Here is a 22,940-nt window from a genome sequence, read left to right as displayed (position 1 = left end):
TGAGTCTGTGTCTCTGGACATGTTCTGGATCTTCTCCTGCAGCCTCCTACTAAAATATGTGTAACATGTCAGAGTGAGTCCATGAGAGGAACCAGAAGGACAACCTTCATTCTATTTCTTGGTATCTTTCTAAATTTGTATTCGGTATATCATATATCATGAAATATCAGAGTGACGTGTTGATGAGGTTTCTAACACGTGACATGAAACTGGACGAACACAAACATCTCAGGATGAAGAAGAGGAGCCGGACAAGTAGAAGATGAAGACGTCCACCTGGAAACACGAGGAGATTCCAGATCTTCTGGTGATGAGGGCCGACGCCGGTGTGGATGAGCTGTAAACAACAACACTGATCTTTCCACAGCAGAGTTTATCCGTCATGTCCCGCCTCCTGCTGCTCTACAGGCTCCGCCTCCTGCTGCTCTACAGGCCCCGCCCTTCGCCTCGATGTTCCCACAGCCAACAGAGTCCTGTTTAACCCCTGAGCGACTAGGAATGAAACAGGAAACACGACATATTATTGTTTGTGTCTTTTTCACACATCCAGAAACGACCCGATCGATCACTTGGAGTTGAGTTTCTGGACGATGATGAATCTGAGCTGTTGTTTCTCTGGTTTCCCCCCCCCCCCCCAGGGGCCGATCGATCCTCAGCTGCTCCAGGCTCCACTTCACAGAGACGCGTGTCATGTGTCGACTAAACGTTAACAAAGGAAACTGAGCAGAGGATAAAGAGAGGGAGAGGAAGTCAGGGCAGAGCGGCTGTCATGGTAACAGTACAGTATCGGGGGGGTTCAGGCATCAAACCTTCTGAGGAATGAAAATCTCCTGGAGAACGGTGAGAGTTTTATAAAAACGTTACCGACTGCAGGACCAAAGATTTCAGAGAACAAATGAATAAAGAATGTTAATTTAAACTAGTTCATTTAGAACGTTCCCTGTGTTTCTCTCCTTTGATCTCTGATGAAGAGTAAACCTGTGTAACGAGTGTGAAGCGTCCTGAGCTGCTTGTGACTCTCGGCTGGGTCGACATGCAGGAAGTCAGCTGCTGCTGATTTATGTTCGTTCAGCTCTCGCTGACCTGAGGCCAGTCTGATGGACCAGGAACCGTTCCACAGTTTGGATTCATTCTCGCTGGAGACATTCAGGCCCAGGACGTTGTGTGGCAGTGTCCTGAGCTTCAGTTTCATCCAATACAAGAGATCAAATTACAAATAAATGGTTATTGGTGACATCAGGTTCTCATATTCAGCTCCATTAAATCTAATAACTCCAAAGGCTCAACACTCTCATCAAGCTCTCTGAATTCGATTTTGTAGAAATTGAAAATTTGATTTAGCTGTTTAACGAGCAGCCATTCTGGATCCGAGAAGCAACGTCACAAAGTTCTGACACATCTCAGGTTCTTTGTGGGATTCATGGAAACAACCAGTACAAATAGTTGAGCACATTCCTCCGTAAAGACTCAACTTGTGAAACCACTTTTAATTCACCAAATGCCTCACAGGAATATTTAATAGGTCTGATTTATTCAATAAGATGGATCAATTATTCTCTGTGAAATCAAGAAAAACATTGAAAAACATTTTATCTGACAAGGCTGAAGAGAACGAGAAGTTTCTCTCCTGGTCCGTCTTCAAACTGAGTCGACAGACAGGAAGTCAACACGGTCACATGGACACGACGTTCTGAGATCAACCAGATTAAGAAGAAGGTTCCTCCGGCTCTGGAGCTTCTGCCCCTGACGTTAAACCCCGTGCTGAGCAGGGGTGGTCTTCACTGAGGTCCTCAGAGGCCCCGGCTCACTGATGAAGAGGCCCCCCCTGTTCCCTCTCCTCTGAGCCGGGCAGTGGGAGTTAGGAGGCGATTCACTGCTTAAACCATGAAATACGAGGCGCAGCCTGAGGTTCGTCACCCCCCCGACAGACGCCCCCTCACAACAAAGCCCCCCCACTCCCTCAGCAGCTCAGCTTTGAACATGACAAATGACAAAGGCACAGCAAGGGCAGCTCTGTGGTTCCATCAGGACCCGAGTGTCAGACGAGGAGTTATCCTGCTAATCCTCCAGCGGACGCCAGGAGCCAGCCTCAGACAGCCGTGCAACCCCCCCCCCCGGACGCTGGAGAAGTGTAATGCAGCATCTGACTGGGACAACCCACAGTGTGAGAACTTCTGGCATCAAACATTCACGTCGCACCACCGCCCGCAGAGCCGCCGTACGAGGAGTAATAATCCACGTGGAGCCGATCAGGACTCGTCATGTTGGATCTCGGAGCCGTCGTCTGTAAAGCTTCTTTCTTCTTGTTCGACGCCACTTCTCCTTTTAAAGAAAAGTGAAGCCAAAGCATCTCTATCGCCCCCTGGTGGCCGGCTGCATAAACCTCCTCCATGTTAGCAGATGGGAAATGGACCGAACTGGTCGTGAAATAAATGTTTAAAGATGTTTCTGTCATTTCAGCTCGATCTCATCTCTCTGAGGTTTGTTCAAGTGTTTCTGATCAGTTTGGTTTGAATCAGTTCTTTGATGATATAAAACCAGGCTGAGACGGTATGATTGACAGCTGAGACTGACTCCTGATTGGTGGAGAGGGAATAAGGAACTGGTCTTCAGACTCTGAATCTTCTTCAGGAGGAAGTTTGAGGGAAACGCTGTAAAACTCTAAGCTCATAAGCTGATTTGAAAACGAGTGCAGCCTGGATGAACGAGCAAAGAGCTGAAACATTAACTCCACTACACTCAAGGTTTATGTCGTCTTAATTCGTCATCATTACCTTGAAAATGAAACGCTGAGTCGTGATTTAATGGCGTGGTGCGATGCAGTATATTGTATTGCAGTAAATTTGCCACCTCTATAAAACCATGCATCGATTTAGCTGTAAAACTAAACTGAAAACCCCAGTTCTAGGTTATATAACTCAAAGATATAAAAAGAAAATCCTCTGTTAATTCTCCGTGACCGCCGCTGGTCAGACGGCGTGACGGCAAAATGAAAGTAAACATCAATCTGCAGGAATCGGTTATTATTAAGAGTTTAGGAGCAGGGTTGTTGTTGAGTCTTCAGTGGGTTTAATCCCAGCGCTGGCTTTAATGCTGCACCACCGATTAACAGAACCCAGTTAAAACAGTGGTGACACCGAGCCTGCTGGGAGGGGGGGGGGGGGGTCCACAGGAAGCCTCCCAGCAGCAGAAGACTTAGTCTGGATCAAAGCTTGTGTACAACGCGGGGTTAACGGGAGCTGTGGCTTCCAGCTCAGCTCCACACGTCCCAGTTAGAGCTGGTCCCACATTCTGCTGCACTGATGCTGTCGGGTTGTTTTTCAAGAAGTGAGAGGAAACAAAATCCTCCTCATTTCTCCACTTAATGTCCAACGGTGATTTTTGGAAAACAAACAGAATAATTAACGCGTCTGACTCAATGTGCTCAGTAAGAGACACACACAGACTTCAGAGAGCTTCAGTCACGATGGAGATGACAGATCACATGATGCACGTGGATGTGAGCGAGGGTCTCAGAATCTCCTGCTTCCACCCTCGTGTCTGGAGAAGTGAAGCTAACGAGTCTCAAACCAGAAACAGTTGGTGAGCGACTTGAATCCTGGTCCAGAGGGTAATCACAACACTGACATGTGCACCACTGCTTTTTATCCTAAACAAAACTAAATATCTCCTGAACAAAAACCCTCATTAAAGGGAAGTAGCAGCCCATCATCTAATGGAACAGCACCAGTAAGGAGCTAACGAGCAGCCTGAGGGAAACTGTGAACCTGAGAGTTTGTTGTGGAGCTGATTGTGTTCTTGTTATTCTGTCCCCCCCCCACACACACACACACACACACACACACACACACACACACACACACACACACTCCACAACCAGTCGCCCTCTTCCCAGTGAGAGACAGAAGACAGGCCATGAAATGAAAGGATGTGTGTATTTATGTCATATGAAATCAAGCTGCTCCCTGATTGGTTGCTTCTCCTTCTCCCTCCACCTGCTGCCTCTAAGTGAGTCGCTCCCTCTGGCAGCTTCAGCGTGACCTCATTATGTCAACCCACTGGCGGCGATGGGAGGGAGCTAAACGGATGCACGAGCAAACAGCACACGTGGAAGTAACTCCCTGTCGGCTCGGATGTTGGTGAGCGGCAGAGGAAGGAGATGAATCCCCGAAAGAGGAGAAACGTGCATGGAGGGCGGACCACAACAACACATCCTGCTCCACTGCTCCACTGCTCCCATCAGGAGGACAGGAAACCAGTTTGTCTCCTTCAACAATCTATTATCTTATTAACTGATGATGGGACACATCAGGGTCTTGAATCCACTGTGAGAATCATGAGAACAGACGGTGGTGGACGAGCTCGTGATTCAGAAAGAGGACAAAGCACCCCCCCCCCCCCCCCCCATGTAAATAGTGACTTCTTTGTTCACAAGCTCCTGAGGTGCTGAGTCGTTCCTTCACCTTCTATGTGACTGCATCAACACAAAGCTGAGACGCACAACTTGATCCGCTCACTTCCTCCCTGTGAGAAACAGACTGTTTGACTCCAGCCTGATTAGATTGAGTCTGTTTTGTGAGAATGTAGAAGGTCAGAGGTCAACTGTGGCAGCTAACGTTAAAAATGCTGAATTGACCAATCACAACAAAGGGTCGGCCAGCTGACCAATCAGAGCAGACTGGGCTCCACAGGAAGTCTTAAAGAGACGGGAACTGAAAGAGTTTAAGAGCGAGGCTGAAGAAAATTTAAATTTAAACATTTAAACTAAGTCACATCATTTAACAAACTGAGCCAACTATCTATTTCAATGGGAAGTCTGTTCTTCCAGCTAAATCAAATATAGCTCCATTACCCAGCATGCACTCTGCATCTTGCAGCTCACACACACAAACACAGGCCTGGTGTATTTCAGGCCTCTCACTTCATCTCCTTGTTATTTCTACTCGTTTTCCTCCTCTTGTCATTTGCATCTGTTCTTCATCTGGTTCAGGCTGAGGCGGTTTCAGAAGCCCTGAGGGTTCCTCATGTTTCCTCACCTGAACAGTTTGCTCTTCATTGCCTCTCCTGTTTTTTGTTCTTGGCTTCTCCCCAGGGTCTTATAGCATTTGTGAAAAATCAAACAACAACAACCACGAGTAAAGAAAAACAAGTAGAAACTAAACACATGGTTTTGGCGTCTGTCCTGATCCCGGGAGACGTTTGTGGAGGAGGCGTGTGGGTTCCAGATCACAAGAAGACAAACAAAGTGTCTGTGATGAACAACACAAACTATTCAAATGAGGAGTCGCAGGAGTTTGATGATGTCATGAATTCATATTTAAGAATCTTAGCCTCTGATTTAGTTTTCTAAACTTTAAGAACTGTGTCTGCTGTTAGAGGTCAGAGGTGAAACACGTGATCACAGCAGCCAATCGGTGACTTCCTCTCTTTTCCTATCATTAAATGATACAGAGTTTAAATCGTTCACATCTGGCTGAGGCTCAACATCAGGATGATATTAGGACACTCGGCCGACGCTCCTGATGGAACTTAACGAGACAGATTCTCTGGTCAGAGTGAATCCTTGTATTTGTTCTGTAGACGATGCATGTGAGGTTATATGTAACTGTAAGAGTTAGGATTGTTCAAACCCAGCAGCTGAGTCATTTGTATATAAACGTTGTAAACGCACTTTGGTGAGTTTTGTGTTTTTGCTTCCTGGGGTCACAGGGTTTCCTGTTTCCTAACAGGGATGAACCATGTGTGTGAAACCCAGAACACAGACGTTACCTGATGTGTATCCAGACATTGTGAAGTTACACAAAAACATGATGTCACTGAGAAATAAAATCCTGTCCGACAGACGAGTTCACGCTCAGAGATCAGCTGCTACTTAGTGAACTGAAGGGAAGGAGCTTCAGTCTCTGGTTGTGTTGCTTCAGTGTCTCTGTCACCAGACTGGTTTCTGTCCAGGACCTCTGGGTGAGCTTTTCCTTCTGTGCCTCCTCAGGGAGAATCACAGTTGTTAGTGCCTTGCTCGACTCACTGAGCAGAGAGTCAGTCAGTCCGAGCTAAAGATGGCAGCCGATGTTACTGAGCCCTTTGACCCGAAGCAAACACCGACAGGCCGATCCCCCGCTGAGCCAACATGGCTGTCATCACACACTTCCACGTAAACATGAAGCAAGCAGCGGCGGGGACTCGACTCATCTCTGTGACACCAATTTATAACCCGCAAGAACCATTTCCTCCCCATCCGAGAGAAGATGAGGCTTTGCAGGAGTCCGTTCTGAGGCCGCTCAGAGGAAAATGATTCTGTTCACAGCCGAACATGAAATCAATCAGGCTTGTAATGATCTGTGCTGAGAGCGTGACAAACAGCCGTGTGTTTGTCTCGCTCTCTAACTCGCCCACTCACACACACAGGGAACCGATCTGTCCCTCTACCGGCCCACACTGGAAACCAGAGGGGTTCTGGGAATAAGATGTTACCTAATGGACTCTATCCCCTTGAACAATTTTCCTTTAAAATGACTGCCAATTATAACCAGAACCCCCCCCCCGATCCGATGCTTGGTGGATGATGGATGCAGCTTTATGGGGATTTGAACAGAATCCCAATGAGGAGAGATGATACAGATCTGTTTCACGTGTGGACGACTCGGCTGCTTCGGGGAGAAAGGGCCTCGTCCACCGGGCTGCAGGGTGAACAGGTGGCATTAAGATGGAAGACAAAGAGGGGGAGAGAGGGAGGAGGGGTGAGGAGCTGAAAAGGTCACGAGGTTGAATCTAAATGTCAAAGTGCTGCAGAGCTCAGATGAACTTTATAGAACCAGGGTCGCCATTTTTCTGTTTCAGCTCCACTGTCCAGCTGTGAGACGCTGCCCTTCTGCACCTTCACCATCAGCAGCTCGTCTTCATCAGCCTGATGGTGAAGAGGTTGAATCAGGTTCGGAGCTGCTTCTCCTGAGCCTCCACGAGGGAACTCTCAAACATCTGAACCCCTCAAGAACAGGTCTGACACATGGGTCACTGAGATGAGACAGACTCATCCTATCAAACACTCTGGTCAAACACTTTTCTAGTCTTGCTGACTCACAGCTCTTTACAGTACAGTTTTACATTCACCCATTCACACACACATTCATACAGAGCATCTATTAGCAGCACTTTGTTGTTCTATGAGGGACAAATCAGGAATCAGCATTCTGCTGGGATCATATGATGAGCAGGTCGTCCCAGAGGTCGTCCCAGAGGTCGTCCCAGAGGTCGTCTGACATGATTCAGAACGACATGACAAACCAGACACCAGCAGATAACCTGTCCTCACGGCACTGAGTGTTCTCACTGCTACTCACACGACGGAGACGATGTCCCCTCGTTGGACCTCGTAGTTCCTCACGCTCCAGCGGTTCAGGAGGACGATGTCGCAGTCCAAGCCGCTGTCTGGGTTCAGGGACGGCTGAAAAACAAACACACACACAGTTTACATGAATCTGAACACATTCCCACACACACACACACATTCCTCTCACTGCAAATATGAAGAATATGAGGCCAAACACAGGAGGGACGAGCAGTGGTGACTCAGCGTAATAGAGCAGAAGAAACGGCCTGAATATAGTTTTGGTCAAAAGGTCGACGACTCTCACGTGTTTCACTGTTAGTCTGGAAACATACGAACATACGAGCTGAACGAGGACACGCGTGTGCAGCAGCTTCTCCGTCCACACGGAACAATACAGCTGTTTAATTAGTTCAGAATGTCCCTTATTTATATTTGAACATTTAAGTCACACAGACTTTTGGAGTTTAGGCACCAGGATTGTTTTAAAGTATTGATCTTTGGTCCTGTCAAAGATTTTTAAAATCATTCATGGTCCCAATTTTAATTCCCCTGATGTATTTTGTGCATTTTGATTTAGAAAATGAGTTTCATGACTGGAGGTTTCACTTCCATTTAGTTTAAGTTCTTCAACTTTTAACTACATTCAGAGTAAAAGTTAAAGATAATGAAAATACATTTACTGGAGCTGCAACTGAAAGTTTTGCCCTTTTATCCAAATGAAAGTAGTTTGACAAAGAGCTCTGCTGAACAAATGCTGATTATAAAAAAAGGATTTTCTAGATTTCACAGACGATGACATTTCTGCATTTAAATAAGTTTCCAAACATTTTCTGAAGAAAGTATTTAGAAATCTGTTGGAGAAGGAAAAGTCTGATCAGCTGCTGTCGTTCTGTCACTCAGCTGCTCATCGACCTGAAGGTTTAGAATCACGTCCCTCATGGTCGTTACAGCAGCGTCCTGGTGTCAAGCCACTGACTTCCTCCCTGAACAGACAGAGGTTCCTCCCATCGCACCAACCGGAGGCTAAATGACTCGGACACAGGCGCCACCATCTTGTTTTCTGGAGTCAGTAGCGATCGCATGGCGCTTGACGTCTCAATCACAAGTCAGTCTCAGCCGTCAATCACGGTGTCTCAGCCGTCAATCATGATGTCTCAACCGTCAATCACGATGTCTCAGCCCATTGAGTCCACGTGTACGTACATTTTTTGCTAACATGGAGGAGGCAGGGTTTATGTCCTATCCTGCAGCCAGCCACCAGGGGGCAATCAAGACACTCTGGCTCCACTTTTGGGAGCTGTCATGACCTCCATCTTTATTTATATTTATATTTAAATTAACTATCCGGTGATACAACCCCCCATCACCGGATCACATGCATCGCTGCTTCTTGGCAACAAGTAGAGAAAACAACCGGAGTGAAAACCTGTGTTTCTAACAGAGCTCGATAACAATGTTCGTTAAAATCGTGAAATGTAATGAGTGAATTTCTCATTTAAATGTCTCCTGTGAGACTAGAGTACTGTAAAACTACTCAGTTACATTTGTCCGAATAGTATTCCAGGTTTAATCTCAGGTAAACACTGGTTAGCACAGAGATAAAGTTACTGGTCATGTATTCACATTCACAGTCAAACTGAATAAATGAAGATGAGCTGTGAGTCATTTTCAAAGACTGTAAATAAAGATGGACGCCATGACAGCTCCCGAAAGTGGAGCCAAAGTGTCTTGATTGCCCCCTGGTGGCTAACTGCAGTATGGGTCATCAACCTCGGCCTCCTCCGTCTTAGTCTCTGTTCAGTCATCAAAGTATTTTAGAAAATATGTGAAATTAAATATGAAACTCAGCCGAGAGAAGGATCATTATCATTTTGTCGTCTTGTTATTTTTCCTTCTGATATTCACAACCATATATAACATCATACAACAGTTACCATGACGACACACACAGATTTGATCAGACTACATTTTGAACGATGATGATGAAGCTGGAATCACATCAGGTTTATTACTGCTGTATTATTATATACATGTTGTATTATAACAACATGTATTTGACTGAATATTAAACATCAGGACTTAATGTCGAATTAATCAAATAGTTAAATTATTATCAGTAAATTAGTTTTAAACTGAGGACACTGTCCCACTCTGACCACAGACACACATGTGTCATGTGTCACAGGACAAAGGGCCCAGATGTGAGGTTTGATTTCATGAAGACGACAGACGTCCTCACAGTGCATCATGAGACATGTTGACGTTGAGCAGAGACGATAGCGCCCCCCCGCGCCCTGGGTCAACGTGTCTTCAACTTTTAATACTGGCAGCAGAGACGGGGGGAGGAGCCTCTTCAGCCCGACTCCGTGTGGCAGTGAATTAAAGGAAAGAATAAAGTTCATATTCGTGTTGATGCTTTTAATAAGTTACTCAGATGTTCGGTGTAAACTTCTCATCTAACAAACCGGTTTCCTGTTCTACAACAACCACCATTCATTATAAGATATGATCACATGTTCTCACAGGTCGTCCTCGTGACCCCGGCGCACACAGCGAATACACAACACAAGCTCAAGAGCCACACTAAGGTTTTAATATTCATGCTCATTAAAAATAGAGCAGAGTGTTTTATGCATAATGCAACATGTCAGGGATAACGAGCTGCATGACAGGAGACCAGCTCGGTCAAAACCCAACACACACGCATTCCACGTTTCTTATGGATGAGAATAGAGGGAGTTGTGTTGCCTGCAGCAGAGTGTGTAACTACTGGTCAACACTTCTCAGCAGAAGATGATGTGTGTGGAGCGGGGGGGCAGGTGGGACATGGTTCATCAACCACCATCTGACCCCAGGACAGTGAGGATGCACCTGAGACTGAGGCTCTGATTGGTCAGACACGCTGTGACCGTCCTGCACACGCGTGTTAATGTCGTTGTGTTGTCGAGCCACATACAACATGTGTGTAGATGGTTATCACATGTGACTGTTCCAAACCAGCAGGACCCTGTAGTGGTTGAGCAATCACAACACAGCTGTGCAGCCGACCAATCAGAGCAGACTAGGCATCATCAGGGGGCGGGTCTTAAATAGCTAAACCAAGTGTTTGAGACAGAGGCTGAAAAGAGGAGCTGCAGCGCTGAACACTGAAGAGAGTGAATGAAATCATTTCTCATTTAATACCAGGTGTCCAAATCATCAGGCTCAAATCAGATGGATTCAAGAAGCGTTGGATGTGAGAAGATTCTCAGTGACACAGGTCCTGGTATCTGCAGATGTTCAACAGCACACGTGTACAAGTGGAAAAGTAGAAACACAAATTCAACAAGTCCAGTTGTCTTCGAACACATGTGAGTTTCCTCAAGATCAGAATCTTTGCCATGCACTGATTGTTCTCAGTTTGTGTGTTTGTTGTGCAGCCGCACAGCAGCGACCTCTTCCAGCCCAACAAGCCTCAGCTTCAGCTCTGCTATGATGATATGTGAAATATCTCAAAAGGACCTGAGCTGTGTTATGATTCTGAGCTTCACCCGAGAGCATGGAGTCGAGTCCCTGACGGCATCACAACCTTCTGGATCCAGCTCGCCACGCTCGGCTGCTCGGGAGAGATGAGAGTCACAGATTCAGTCGGACGTTCACAGCTGAAATGATTGGAACCGTTGAACTGGCAAAGTTTATACATTTGAAATCCTATGATGCTCAAGCTGTTTAGAATCGAAAATAACTTGTATTGATTCTAATAACTCAATAAAAGATTCGGCTTCAGAGCCGAGAGTGAGCTGAGCCTCAGGAAACCCTCCAGACATGTGACACAGAATGAAACATGAAGTAAAGACTCTGCAGGTCCATGGAGGCAAAGTCCAGCAGCTGCAGGAGGATGAAGACCACGACCAGAAGAGACAGAAGGTCAGAAGGTCAGAAGGTCAGAAGGTCACCAACTCCTTCCTGTTCGTTTCCATATGAACGTTCAGGAAGTGAGAGAAATCCGAACAATGAGGAATCTCAGGAGCCGTTCCCCCCCCTCTCACAGGGCCGATGCACTGAGCTCTGATTGGTGGAGGTGGACGTCGTGGTCGTGTCTCACCTGCATGGACCCCCCCTCCACTCGAGCCACGTAGGCCAATCGGTCCAGGAAGGTGACGGTGACCGGAACGGCCACGAACAGGCCGCCGACGAACGCCCGCACGTAGCGCCACCGCGCCGTCGCCTGCTGGGTCATCACCTGGACCGACACACAGGACACCACAACATCAGAGCCGCGAACACACACAGGGAAGTGAACACAATCAGGTTAGATTAGTTTGATTAAACTTTATCGATCCCTGTGGGGAGAGCAGGGTGACACAGCAGCAGGAGAGAGAGACCAGCACAGAGGAAGAAGATCACAGCGTGAAACACACGAGTGCTGCAAAATAACACAATCACAACACAACAAAGAAAAACATTTCTAAAGGTAACTTTGATTTTTTTTTACTTTTCTTTCAATTGATATTACATCTTTCAAACGTGTTACTGCCATTTATTTCAATATTCTGACTCAACCACAATGTTGAATCCCAAAATGTAAAGATCCTTGTCACTGCATTGGTGTTTGTTTAGGTGACACAACATTGATGACAAACCAACACACAATTATCAGCAAGAAAGATAAAAGCATATCCACTTAATGTATCTGACAGAGAAGTTTCATATCATCTTCATGTTTACGATACGTGAACAATTAGTGCTATTAAAATTAATTTACTGACTGTTAATAAAGATTAAGATTAAATACATATATTATATACACACACCATCAATAGTAAAATGAATCATATTCTATGAAATTAAATCTTAAATCTCATTAAGTATTTGTATCTTTGTTGTGACTGTACTGTAAAAACACATTTTGTGAAATGATGATAATAATCTATTCACAGAGAACTGTAACGTGGACTGCAGCCTCACATATCATCCTAACACACGATGGGGCTTTATCACAACACACAGGAACCTTCTGTCAACTCTGCAGATTTGACAATGAAAACACACAACTCCTGTTCCCCCCCGACGGTTTCTCATCCACTTTGCTTCTCACGCCGCGCTGCCGGAGGACCAGACAGGCGTGAAATGAGCGAGCAGCAGCAGCAGCCGTGCACCGCTGCCTCCAGCTCACAGCTACCAGCCTCGTCTGGATCTACACTGACCTCACCCAGGAGATCTGCTACAGCCATTACCTCCACATCTCAACACTTCAAATGAAACATCATCAGAAGAGCAGAGCGGTCCCTCAACACACTCCTCCTCTGCAGGCGCCAAGTGTCTGTGACTGCACCAGGTCTCTGAGCTTCTCAACACACAACAGAGTGGATTAACAAGAGACAGGTTGGATTCTTAAACACATCAAATCCAGTTCAACATCTGACCTGATGTCAGTTCTTCAGCTGATTCCAGATGAAACAGGAGTTGAACCAGACGTAGGAGAGGCCGACATGTTGGAACCAGTTCAGATTTAACTGGTTAGATGATGAAATAATAATTCACTACAGATGAAATCAGCCTGAACAGAGGACACTGTTATGATCATTAAATCAAATGTAACATCTGGATTTTCAGGTTTCATCAGAACAAATAAACACCAGACTGATGTGAGTCTGAACTGTGTGAAAGTGAAAGAGTGTGACACACACACACAGACACACACAGACAGGTGTACAGTGTGGAGTGTGTCCCCGGCCCTGCTGAACGTTACGTCCCATTAACCACTGGGATCTGCTTCTACTGGGCTCGGTGAGACATCACTTACCCACCATGTGCTGGAGGGAGGAAATCTATTGTACCGGAACAATCCGCCCTGACGTGAACATATTGCCATTACACTTCCACATAACTCCTCTCAGTGAACAAGTGTATCATCAGAGGAAGCTGGATGAGGAGCTCCCAGGTTTCCTCTCTCTCTCTCGGTGGTTCCTGCACCACCTGGCTAGCAGAAAATCCCCTGGACCTGACTTAATAGAGCCCTACTTTTTAAAAATAGCAGCTGATTTTGTAGCACAGCCTCTTACAATCCTTTTTAATCTCTCAATTGAAAACAAAGAAATTCCATCTGTTTGGAAGTCAGCTTTTGTTACCCCCTTATTAAAAGGAGGTGATCCAGCAGCTTTAACCAACTACAGGCCAATATCAAATCTGTGTGCCTTGTCAAAAATTCTTGAATCTCTTGTGTGTGATCAGTTAAAAGAGTTTCTAACTTTTAATGATCTTCTCTCAAAACTGCAATCAGGCTTCAGGAAAAAACACAGTACCATTAGGACCCCTGTTGTTCATTATGTACATTAATGATTTGGGAACAAACGTGTCAGATGCTAACATGCATTTTTATGCAGATGACACAATTATTTACTGTTTTGGATCAACTTCTGCTAGAGCTGTTGAATCTCTGCAGAAAGCTTTTGATGCAGTCCAGCACACACTCCTGCAACTAAAATTAGTCCTCAACACTGAAAAAACTAAACAAATGTTGTTTTCAAACTCTAAGAAAGTACCTCAAACTGTCCCCACAGTGTCCACTCTTGAGGGAAATGTCATAGAGGTGGTTCATATCTATAAATATCTTGGTGTCTTGATTGATGATTCCCTTTCCTTCAAACCCCACATTGAAAATCTTGTGAAGAAACTGAAACTTAAATTGGGCTTCTTCTTCAGGCACAAATTTTGTTTCTCTTTTGAGGTGAAAAAGCGGCTTGTCACTGCAACGTTTTTATCCAGTTTAGATTATGGAGATTTGATTTATATGAATGCATCAGCTAAATGTCTATGTAAGATTGATGCTGTTTACCATGCTTCTCTGAGGTTTATCACTACCTGTAGAGCCCTGACCCATCACTGTGAATTGTATTCTCGAGTGGGTTGGCCCTCTTTGTCCACCAGGAGGCTGGGACATTGGTGCACTTTTATTTATAAGGCCATGCTTGGGCTACTGCCATCATATATTTGTAATTTAATCACAGAGAAAAGTGTTGCTTCTTACAGTCTGCGCTCAAACAATCAGATGCTTTTGTTAGTTCCATTGGCCCGCACTGAATCAGGAAAAAGGGCATTTGTCCACTCTGCTCCCACCACATGGAACTGGCTGCAAAAAGATTTTAAATTAACCGAAATGATTTCTTTGAACGCTTTTAAATCTACGATGAGAGCATTTCAGACCACTTCTTCTACTTGTAGATGTTTTTTATGAATTTTAATTTACTTGTAATTGTTTTTATATCATTTTAATTTCTGTTTATATGTTGTGAGTGTAATATTGTGAGTGTACATATGTTATTTGTTGCTGCCTCTTGGCCAGGACTCCCTCGAAAAAGAGGTTTTTAATCTCAATGGGACTTTCCTGGTTAAATAAAGGTCAAATAAAAAAAAAAAATAAAAAACCTCGTGGCACTCGGGTTCAAACCACCGTGTTTCCTTCCTGTAGCTTCGTGTCGGCACCTTTCAACCGTGTGGCTGACGCAGCAGGTTCCTCATCAAGTCCCTCTGAAAGGAAGAAGGACCTTCTGCTCCTGTCAGAACACACGACCCCTCCAAACTACACTTCATCACCTGGGTGGCTTTATTAAAAACTCATTCTACACAGCACAGGGATTGAAGCTGATTCTATGAGCAACCAAAGAGCAATGCAGATTCAGGAATCATAATTTCAGTTTGTTGGCTCCGGCACGAGACGTCCTCGTCTTCCTTCTAGAGCCCACAGCGCTCAGACGGACTGGGATGCTCCCAGCTGGTGGGACGGCCTGAGACAAGCACAGCACCAGTTCTATCACTCAAGACTGTGGGCAGGGACTCAGAGGGAGACGTTAGACGCCATCAAAGCTTTAATAACTCCTTCACTTCCTAGCCCCGCCAAAACAAAAGCCTAAATGTGACTTTGTTCTTCCATTTTGTTTCTGCCAAACAGGAAGAGGAAGAGAAACTCTCTCCTATCGTCCAAACTCATCAATGAAACAAATGATGTGGTCTCGATTTAAAACCTGAGGAAGAGAATGAAGGGAATAAGAAGGAGGGATAATGAAGGGATGAAAGATTCCTCTGCTTCCTGGTGTTCAGTGATGTGACCGACTCGCTGACGACTTCCCTCCAGCACATTGAAGTGAGTTCGGTCTTTATCAACTCTGCAGGAAAAGCCTTCATACTGTCGACAGAGTGAGAAACAAGTGAATGCAGCTCATCTCTCTCTCAGCATCAGTATTCAAACCGAGGCTCGGTGTGCAGACGCAGATCTGGAACAAGCTGTGGCATTGGACTAGACAGGTTATCATAAACAAACACTTATTGGAGGTTATGAGACTGCAGCAGGAATAACAGCTCCAGCTTCTACCTGCTGGGGGGGGCTCCTTGTGTCTGAAGCAGCGATTGGTCACAAACCAATTTATTCAGATGAGCCCGATACAGGAGGTATGAATATCTGTGGAGCGAGAGCCACGCAGCAGACCCCAGGTCAGCACATCAGTCACTATCAAGCAGAGACATTTTGTGGTGGGTTTTTGCTCCGATTGCTAGAATTGAATTTCTGGGTGTCTGGGCCAGACTCCATCTCAGCCGGTGACTAATGTTGGCGTTCCAAAGGTTTTCCAGAGCGATAAATCCACAGGGCAGGAAGCAGCACAGCAGCAGCTCAGTGATTACAGCCGGCCGCCGAGACATTCCCCCAAACCGGCTCCACTTCTGCCTCGGCAGCAGTCCTGGGATCTGCAGGGGCAGCACAGCCCGATAAAAGCCCTGACCCACAAATAAGTTTGATGGAAACTTGGGAGAGTGACGGATGGAAACAGCTGCAGTCAAGCTACTGCTGCCAGTTGGAATTAAGGTAGAGTTCTGCTGCTAGAGGAGGTTTACGGAACATGGAGCCGAGTTCTCTAATCATTAAATGAAAAGTCTTAGAATCTGAGAGTTTGTGCAGAACCAGACTCTCTTCAAGCAGCCGCCAGTTAGCGTAGCTTAGCATGAAGCAGGGGAACTGTTCACCTGCGAGCTCACTTATTAATACTCTAATTATATAATATGTTTTTGTAGTAGAAACTAAAGGACGGGGGCCACCTGCAGAAGGAGATCTGACAGATCTGCTGATGGGGCTCGGAGAGGAGCCGGGACACGGGAAGACCCTCGTAGAAAAAATATACATGAAAGAACTGATGGTGTCCCCCTAGAGGCTGCAGAGTGTGTTACATCACACAGCTCAGAAAATATACAGGTTATCTAGATATTCTTTGATCCTTTAACACTTTGCACATCAGATTTATCGTATTTGTATTTGAATCTGTCATTCAGTAAAAATTGTGAAATTGAGTCAGATGGGTTTTATTAATCTATTCATTCCAAAAAGCTGTGGCAGGAGATAAAATGGAGAAGAGCAGAGAGGAGGACAGCAGCAAATCAAACCTGCTCTGAAAACTGACAGAACAGACTAAAGGGTCTGACTACAACTGACACAACATGAGGTTGAATTAATTTAGATCTGAGACAATTTTGTATGAAAAATCCTGACTTAGTTTGAAATGACCTTTAGTTTGAACTCATTGGTCAAAGGTCAAAGGTCACTTTAACATCAGGAATCAGAGCAGGTCATTTTCTGTTCGTGGTCTTGGACAGAGTCCGACTTCAGCAGCCACAGAAACCTCCTGGGTGAGTCTGGCCCTTGCTCTGACTTTGTCTCAGGCACTTTGTCTGAAAGAAGTCATTTGCTGGATAATCTCTTTAACCTCATCACCCAATATTTATTCATCTCTAGGCCGTGCAGTGCGATGCCGGCCATGACCGTGCTCGCTCAGCCAAAACTAAGGTGATTACTGGACGGGGGGGGGGGGGGTGCAGCCCCACTGCCTGGGACACAAATGGGATTTGTCTCTCATGCAGAACATTAGACGTGTCTTTCTAGGCCACGGAAGCAGAGACAGGACAGAAGTCCCCGCTCACCTTGGAGGCCTGATGGGCCGTTTGGGCCCACAGTGATGATGTCATCAGCTCAGGGACAGAGACCAGGCTGAGACATGAGGACAGTTCAGGTTCTACAAGTCAAACAGTCTCACTACATGTGGACATGAGTATAAACCGATATGAGCATTTTACAGACACAACATATCATTGATCATCATTCAAACAGAATGGTATGGAACTCTGTGGTTATTGTAAAACACAACAAACCTAAGAGTGGCACTCCTGATTGGTCCAATCAATTTAATGTTTGTACATGTAGAAGCTTTTATTTTGCAGAATAAAGAATGTAGAAAAGATGTGCATATGTGGTTCTGCAGCCACTCAGGAGGAGGTGATCAGCAGAAATCAAACTAAAACAAACCCCAGCTTTCTCCCACCAGAGCTGAACTGGAATCAGCCGAGAAGGCGTCAGCGAAGTGAGTCCACTGAGCAAATACAGATCTGTCACCAGCCACCGAGGCTCAGAGAAACTTCTACAGGAACCCGAGGAGGAGCGGCTTCACAGAGATGATATTTCTGATAAGAGGTTAACAACGTTCCAGAGAACTGAAGCTGGAGGGGAGTTAGGATCTGAACACCAGAGAGCAGCACGACTCTCCAGCCCCATGACACACAGGTTCACACACTGCTAAACACACACTGCTACACAGGTTACCATACTGCAACAGTTTACAACAGTAAAACCTCTTTACTGCAACACAACAACACACCACAATTATCTTTCACTCGCTTGTTTACTCAGACGATCATAAAGGTCAGGAGATGATTTTAATGTCTTGTTTTCTTCTTTTGAACAGTTTGGAACCAAAACACTTGAATTTCACATTGACAGAAAAAAGATCTAAATCTTCACATGACAAAACCACGGTTCATTTAACACTGAGAAAACCACATTGAATAAAGGTTTAACATTTTCACAATAACAATAGTTATATTACAATATGAATAACTTCGTACTATCACCAATATTGAAATCCTTATTGTGGTAATAAGATATAATATACTATTCCTCCTCCTCTGGTTCCATTTGACTCACATGTTTTACTTTGACATTAATTATTATCTATGATGAATCAACAAGCAGCTGAAAACACGTGGTTCAGTTGTTGTCTGTAACTTTTGAGTTGATCAGCTGATCGATTCTTATTCGCTGATCACGTGTGATGAAAGACTGAGTACATGTACTTAATTACTTTCTGTACTTGATTACTTTCTACCTCAGTCTCCTTTAAAGCCGCCGCTCTGTGAGCGGTGTGCTAGCTGCTAGCCGCTGAAGCTAACCGCAGGGGACACCTTTCAAACAGACTCATTTTCACAACGAGCTTCCGGTACCGGATGTTACCGGACACACGCGGCAGAGGAGCGGGAGGAGCTGCCGGTTCAACTCCCAACGTTACCGGTGACCCTGAAGCTAAAGCTACTGAAGCTAACACACAGAACACACAACCTACCGGCAATGTGCGCTCCACTTCCTGTTGTTGTCCTACGTCACGTGTCGCTCCCCGGGTCCTAAAGCCTGCTCCAACGATATAATCACAGAAAAAAGTATATTTACAGAAATAAAGTTTACAAGCAGAAAGTTATACATTTCCAAGGGTAAAATCATTGTTGAACACGAACAAGTAGGAAATGTAAAAATATACTTAATTTTACAAATATACAGTGATCATATTACAATAAATCATATATTTATGAGTGTAGAATTGTAAAATTACAAGCGAAATGTCCAATTTTCGAGGATGAAGTCGTAACATTACAATAAAATAGTGATTAATTTATAATCATAATGGTCATAATATTAAACTATCATAAATAACAGGACGGTCACTTAAAGGGAAAATAATATGTCAGATTTCACAAATCAATTACCCAAAAGGCTCATATTTGTTTCCTCTGTGCAGAGTCAAACCATCAATGAATGTATCCAGCTCAGTGTTCATGTAGAGCAGATCCAAAAGCATATAAACCTAATATATAAAACATGAAACATATTTTATAAACATAGAACGTGAACATAGATGCATGTCTTTTCTGCATTTTAGAATAAATGTTTCATATTGGCTTTAATCAGCAAACGTATAAATAAACACATATCTCTGTGAAAGGCTCAGCTGATCTTTGTAGATAAATCGACTCGGATGAAGCAGTGAAGTCATAAAGTGACGGGACTCAGACGACCCAGTGTTTGTTTGATGGTTCACACAGGATCTGATGAGCAGGGTCGGCCTCATCCTTCAAGAACCACTCGTAGGAGCCTGGAGGACGCTCTAGGTATCTTCTAATTTCACACTGACGTCTTTACACTCAGATTTCAGTCATGGAGTAGGGGCTTCTCTCATTCACCAGACGTTCAAGGACACAGAGCTGTTAAAGGACAGATCGGAATCCAGCTCTGAGTCCAGATCTGAGTCTATCACACATCTCTGAATCAAGGTCAAGCTCTGAGTCCAGATCTGAATCCTGATCCATGATTCTTTGGGCTCTTTTTATTGTAATAAAAAAAGGTTGTTAGAAAGATATTGAAAATGTGTTGAATACGAAGGACAACATTTTCTGAAATACAGAAATAGTCATTTCATTTACATTCATGTCTGTAGTAATTATTCATTTCTATATTTATTTATGATTTATAACTATGACATATTTTATGCTTCATAGTTAACAACCAATCAAATGTCAATTTAATTATTATTATGGTCTGTAGGATCCTTATTAGTGACACAACATGTCAGGTGACTTAAAGCAAAGAGTTCATTATTCAGCAGAATGACTCAGCGTCTCTGGAACCGATGACTCGTTATCAACAGAAGAAAATCTTCATCAGAACCAGTTCCTGCCGGAGAGAAGACGAGCGGCACAATGAGAGATGAAGGAAAGAGCAGTTAGAAACTGGAACTCGAACCAATCCGAGCTTTAAAGGAGGCGTCGCTCTTTTATGATAACACGTCAGGACTCTACTTCAGGGCTTAATTAAAAGTGGAATGTGGAAACCATTATCAGAGCTGCAGCCTGCAGCCGTCACACCAGCGTTTCCAGTTCATGATGTTGGCTGAGGAGAGGTTGTATAACATTACTGATGAGGACCAGACACAGGAAACATTTCTGGTTAAAAGCTCAATATTCAATAAGTAATTCTCCTAAAGCGTCTGCTACTGTTCAAAGTGGATTTATAAAACATCTGTCGAACAAAGTGGTGCACGAGCCGAGCTAATGAGATCTCAAACATGTTGTTTAACCTTTAACCCCAGGTTTTAACTATTATGTTTTTATTGTTAGATGCCTTCTAGTGGTCATATTAATTAAAACAGGATGATCGACAAATGGCGGCTGTTTGAATCCACTGTTTGTTTCCTGTGTGAATACAACTTTCAGCTTTTGGCTTTTGTGGATGTTTTTCATGTCCGTGGTCATTTTACTGTCTCACAGTAGTTTTTAATCTTTTGAGGATGACGTGTCTCTTTGAGGTTGTTTTTGACTCTGTGTGTTTTGTGTGTGAGTCTTTGTGGGGATTCTGAATTCCTGTGTGTCCATCTGTAGTTGTTTTGTGTTTGTTTGTGTGTCTTTTAGTGGAGTTGGCAGGTTAAGCTGAGGGCCCCATGTGTCCTCGTGGTTCTGAACAATTAACATATTTGATCACAAGAGGACAAATATGAGTTGATGTGTCTGAGACTTAAAGAACGAGACATGTGCTGGACAACTCGTCCTCCAGTCATGAGCAGAATATTCATTTAAATTGTCTGTGAGGTTCAATCGACTGCAGCTTCGGGACATTTCGTCCCTTTTCTCTTTTATTCCACGTGTCTCTGCAGCCGCTGCTTCACAGTGTGTGTTTGTTCCATCCATGTTAGAGAGGTCCACTGTGAGATGGGGGCAGTGAGGACATGTCGGCTGGTCCTATCTTTGGGGAATGCTGTGGAATGTATTATGTCAGTGAGGGTCCTCACAAAGACAGAAGCACTGATGTGTGTGTGTCCACATCATCAACACAACTGAACAAGAGACAGACAGAGAGAGAGAGAGAGAGAGAGAGAGAGAGCGAGAGAGAGCGAGAGAGAGAGAGAGAGAGAGAGAGAGAGAGAGAGAGAGCAGAGGAATGAGAGCCCTCTTGGCTGACACTGACCCATGTGGGCGACTCTGCCCACATAATGAATCTTTGAGTTTCTCCGAACAAGAGAAGCTCTGGTGCTGAGCTCACCGTTGCTATGCAACAGTTTGTCTCCAGCAGCATCCAGGTTGGACCTGAGTGGAGAGCGGCCGTCAGAGAGGAGGAGGAGGAGGAGGAGGAGGAGGAGGAGGAGGAGGAGGAGGAGGAGGAGGAGGAGGAGGAGGAGGAGTAGAAGGAGGAGGAGGAGGAGGAGGAGGAGGAGGAGGAGGAGTCTGAACATGTTGTTTTGAAAAGCTGGAGATCCTCAGCATCCTAACGGGAGCGCTGCCAGTGGATCAGACTCTTTGAAAGCTTATGGAGGGAAGTGGGTCGGGAGAAACCAAAAGAAGATCAGGGAACTGGAGAGGCGGTGGACCAGTGGCAGAAACTTGGACTATGGGCGGAGAAGGTCTCTGGTTCGTCTCTGGTTCGACTCCACGGAGAAACAACAAAAAAACTAACCTGGATTGATCTGTCCAAAAATCCAAGAGGATTCCCCCTACCCTGTCTAGTGCCCCTGAGCATGGCACCTTACTCCCCCAACATCTGCTCCCCGAGTGCCGTACATGGTCGCTCACTGCTCTGTGTGTCCTGCACCAGATGGGTTAAATTTCCCTCCTATCATGAGTGTGTCTGTGTTTGGGATAAAATAAAATGTATCGTATCTTACAGAGCAGCTGATCTAATCTGAAGTGTGGGAGGGAACAGACTGGAGAACAGACAGCAACAGACCATGGAGTCTGTCTTCATTCAGCTGACACACATCACACATGGTCCTTTCTCCTTTTAAACAAAAGACACTATCACAGTTTTACACTTTGGTTCAGAACAATAACTTTTCATTTTTCTAGTGTAAAACATTCAGAAGTTAACTTGAACTTGAACTGGTCAAATCGTCTTCACTGCGTTTTTCATATCATCAGAATAAAACAACTTTTGTTCACATTAATGTTTTCCTGCCTTTGGTTCATAAACTGAATAAACATGGACGACCATCAAAAAATGTTAAATACAAGAGAATCATGAAATAACAAAGACTAACATAAATATATAAAAGATAGAATGATACTTTATTAATCCCGCGGGAAATTCAGAGATAAATCATAAATAATTAAATTCTATGGTTTATTACGTTTCAGGCTTTTTAACAGCCATTCTTTCCATAAGCATGATGGGAAATGTCAGCTCCATTGTTTTAAGAGTTTTTTCCGACTTCAGATTTCACTATTTTATTTAAATGAATTTTATGATGTTTATCTTCATTGTACTTTGAAAACAAGTGTTTGTGCTGATGTCAATCCGCCTGTCAGAGGATTTTAAACTCCAGATGAGACAGGAGCCATGAGAGGCAGCTGTAACATTCAGAGAGGGGGCTTGTTGGGTTTCTTTTCGTGGGATCGGCTGCAGTTTGATGTGAGGAACATTCTCAGTAGAATGTGTAACACACAGCTCTGTGTATGTGGGCTGGTGCTGGAGAGAAACACGTTTCTCTGAAGCCTGATG

The 22,940-nt window shown here is 44.6% G+C and overlaps 1 protein-coding gene across 1 annotated transcript in view; it reads right to left on the bottom strand.

Annotated features, from left to right (window-relative positions):
* Nucleotides 1-18,779, bottom strand: part of immp2l (inner mitochondrial membrane peptidase subunit 2) — a 57,932-nt gene extending 39,153 nt beyond the window's left edge. Inside the window, exons 1-3 of the mRNA XM_062389204.1 lie at nucleotides 18,745-18,779; nucleotides 11,412-11,549; nucleotides 7,338-7,441 (exon numbers count right to left, since the gene is read on the bottom strand). Of these exons, the coding sequence (XP_062245188.1) occupies nucleotides 7,338-7,441; nucleotides 11,412-11,546 (239 nt within the window). The 5' untranslated portion in view covers nucleotides 11,547-11,549; nucleotides 18,745-18,779. The remainder of the gene's footprint in view (nucleotides 1-7,337; nucleotides 7,442-11,411; nucleotides 11,550-18,744) is intronic.
* Between the last annotated feature and the right edge of the window lie 4,161 nt (nucleotides 18,780-22,940).

The sequence above is a fragment of the Platichthys flesus genome, chromosome 6, assembly GCF_949316205.1.
Source record: "Platichthys flesus chromosome 6, fPlaFle2.1, whole genome shotgun sequence".
In the NCBI taxonomy this organism is placed as follows: domain Eukaryota; kingdom Metazoa; phylum Chordata; class Actinopteri; order Pleuronectiformes; family Pleuronectidae; genus Platichthys; species Platichthys flesus.
Note: the sequence above shows the minus strand (reverse complement) of the source record. Positions and strands in the feature narration are given on the sequence as shown.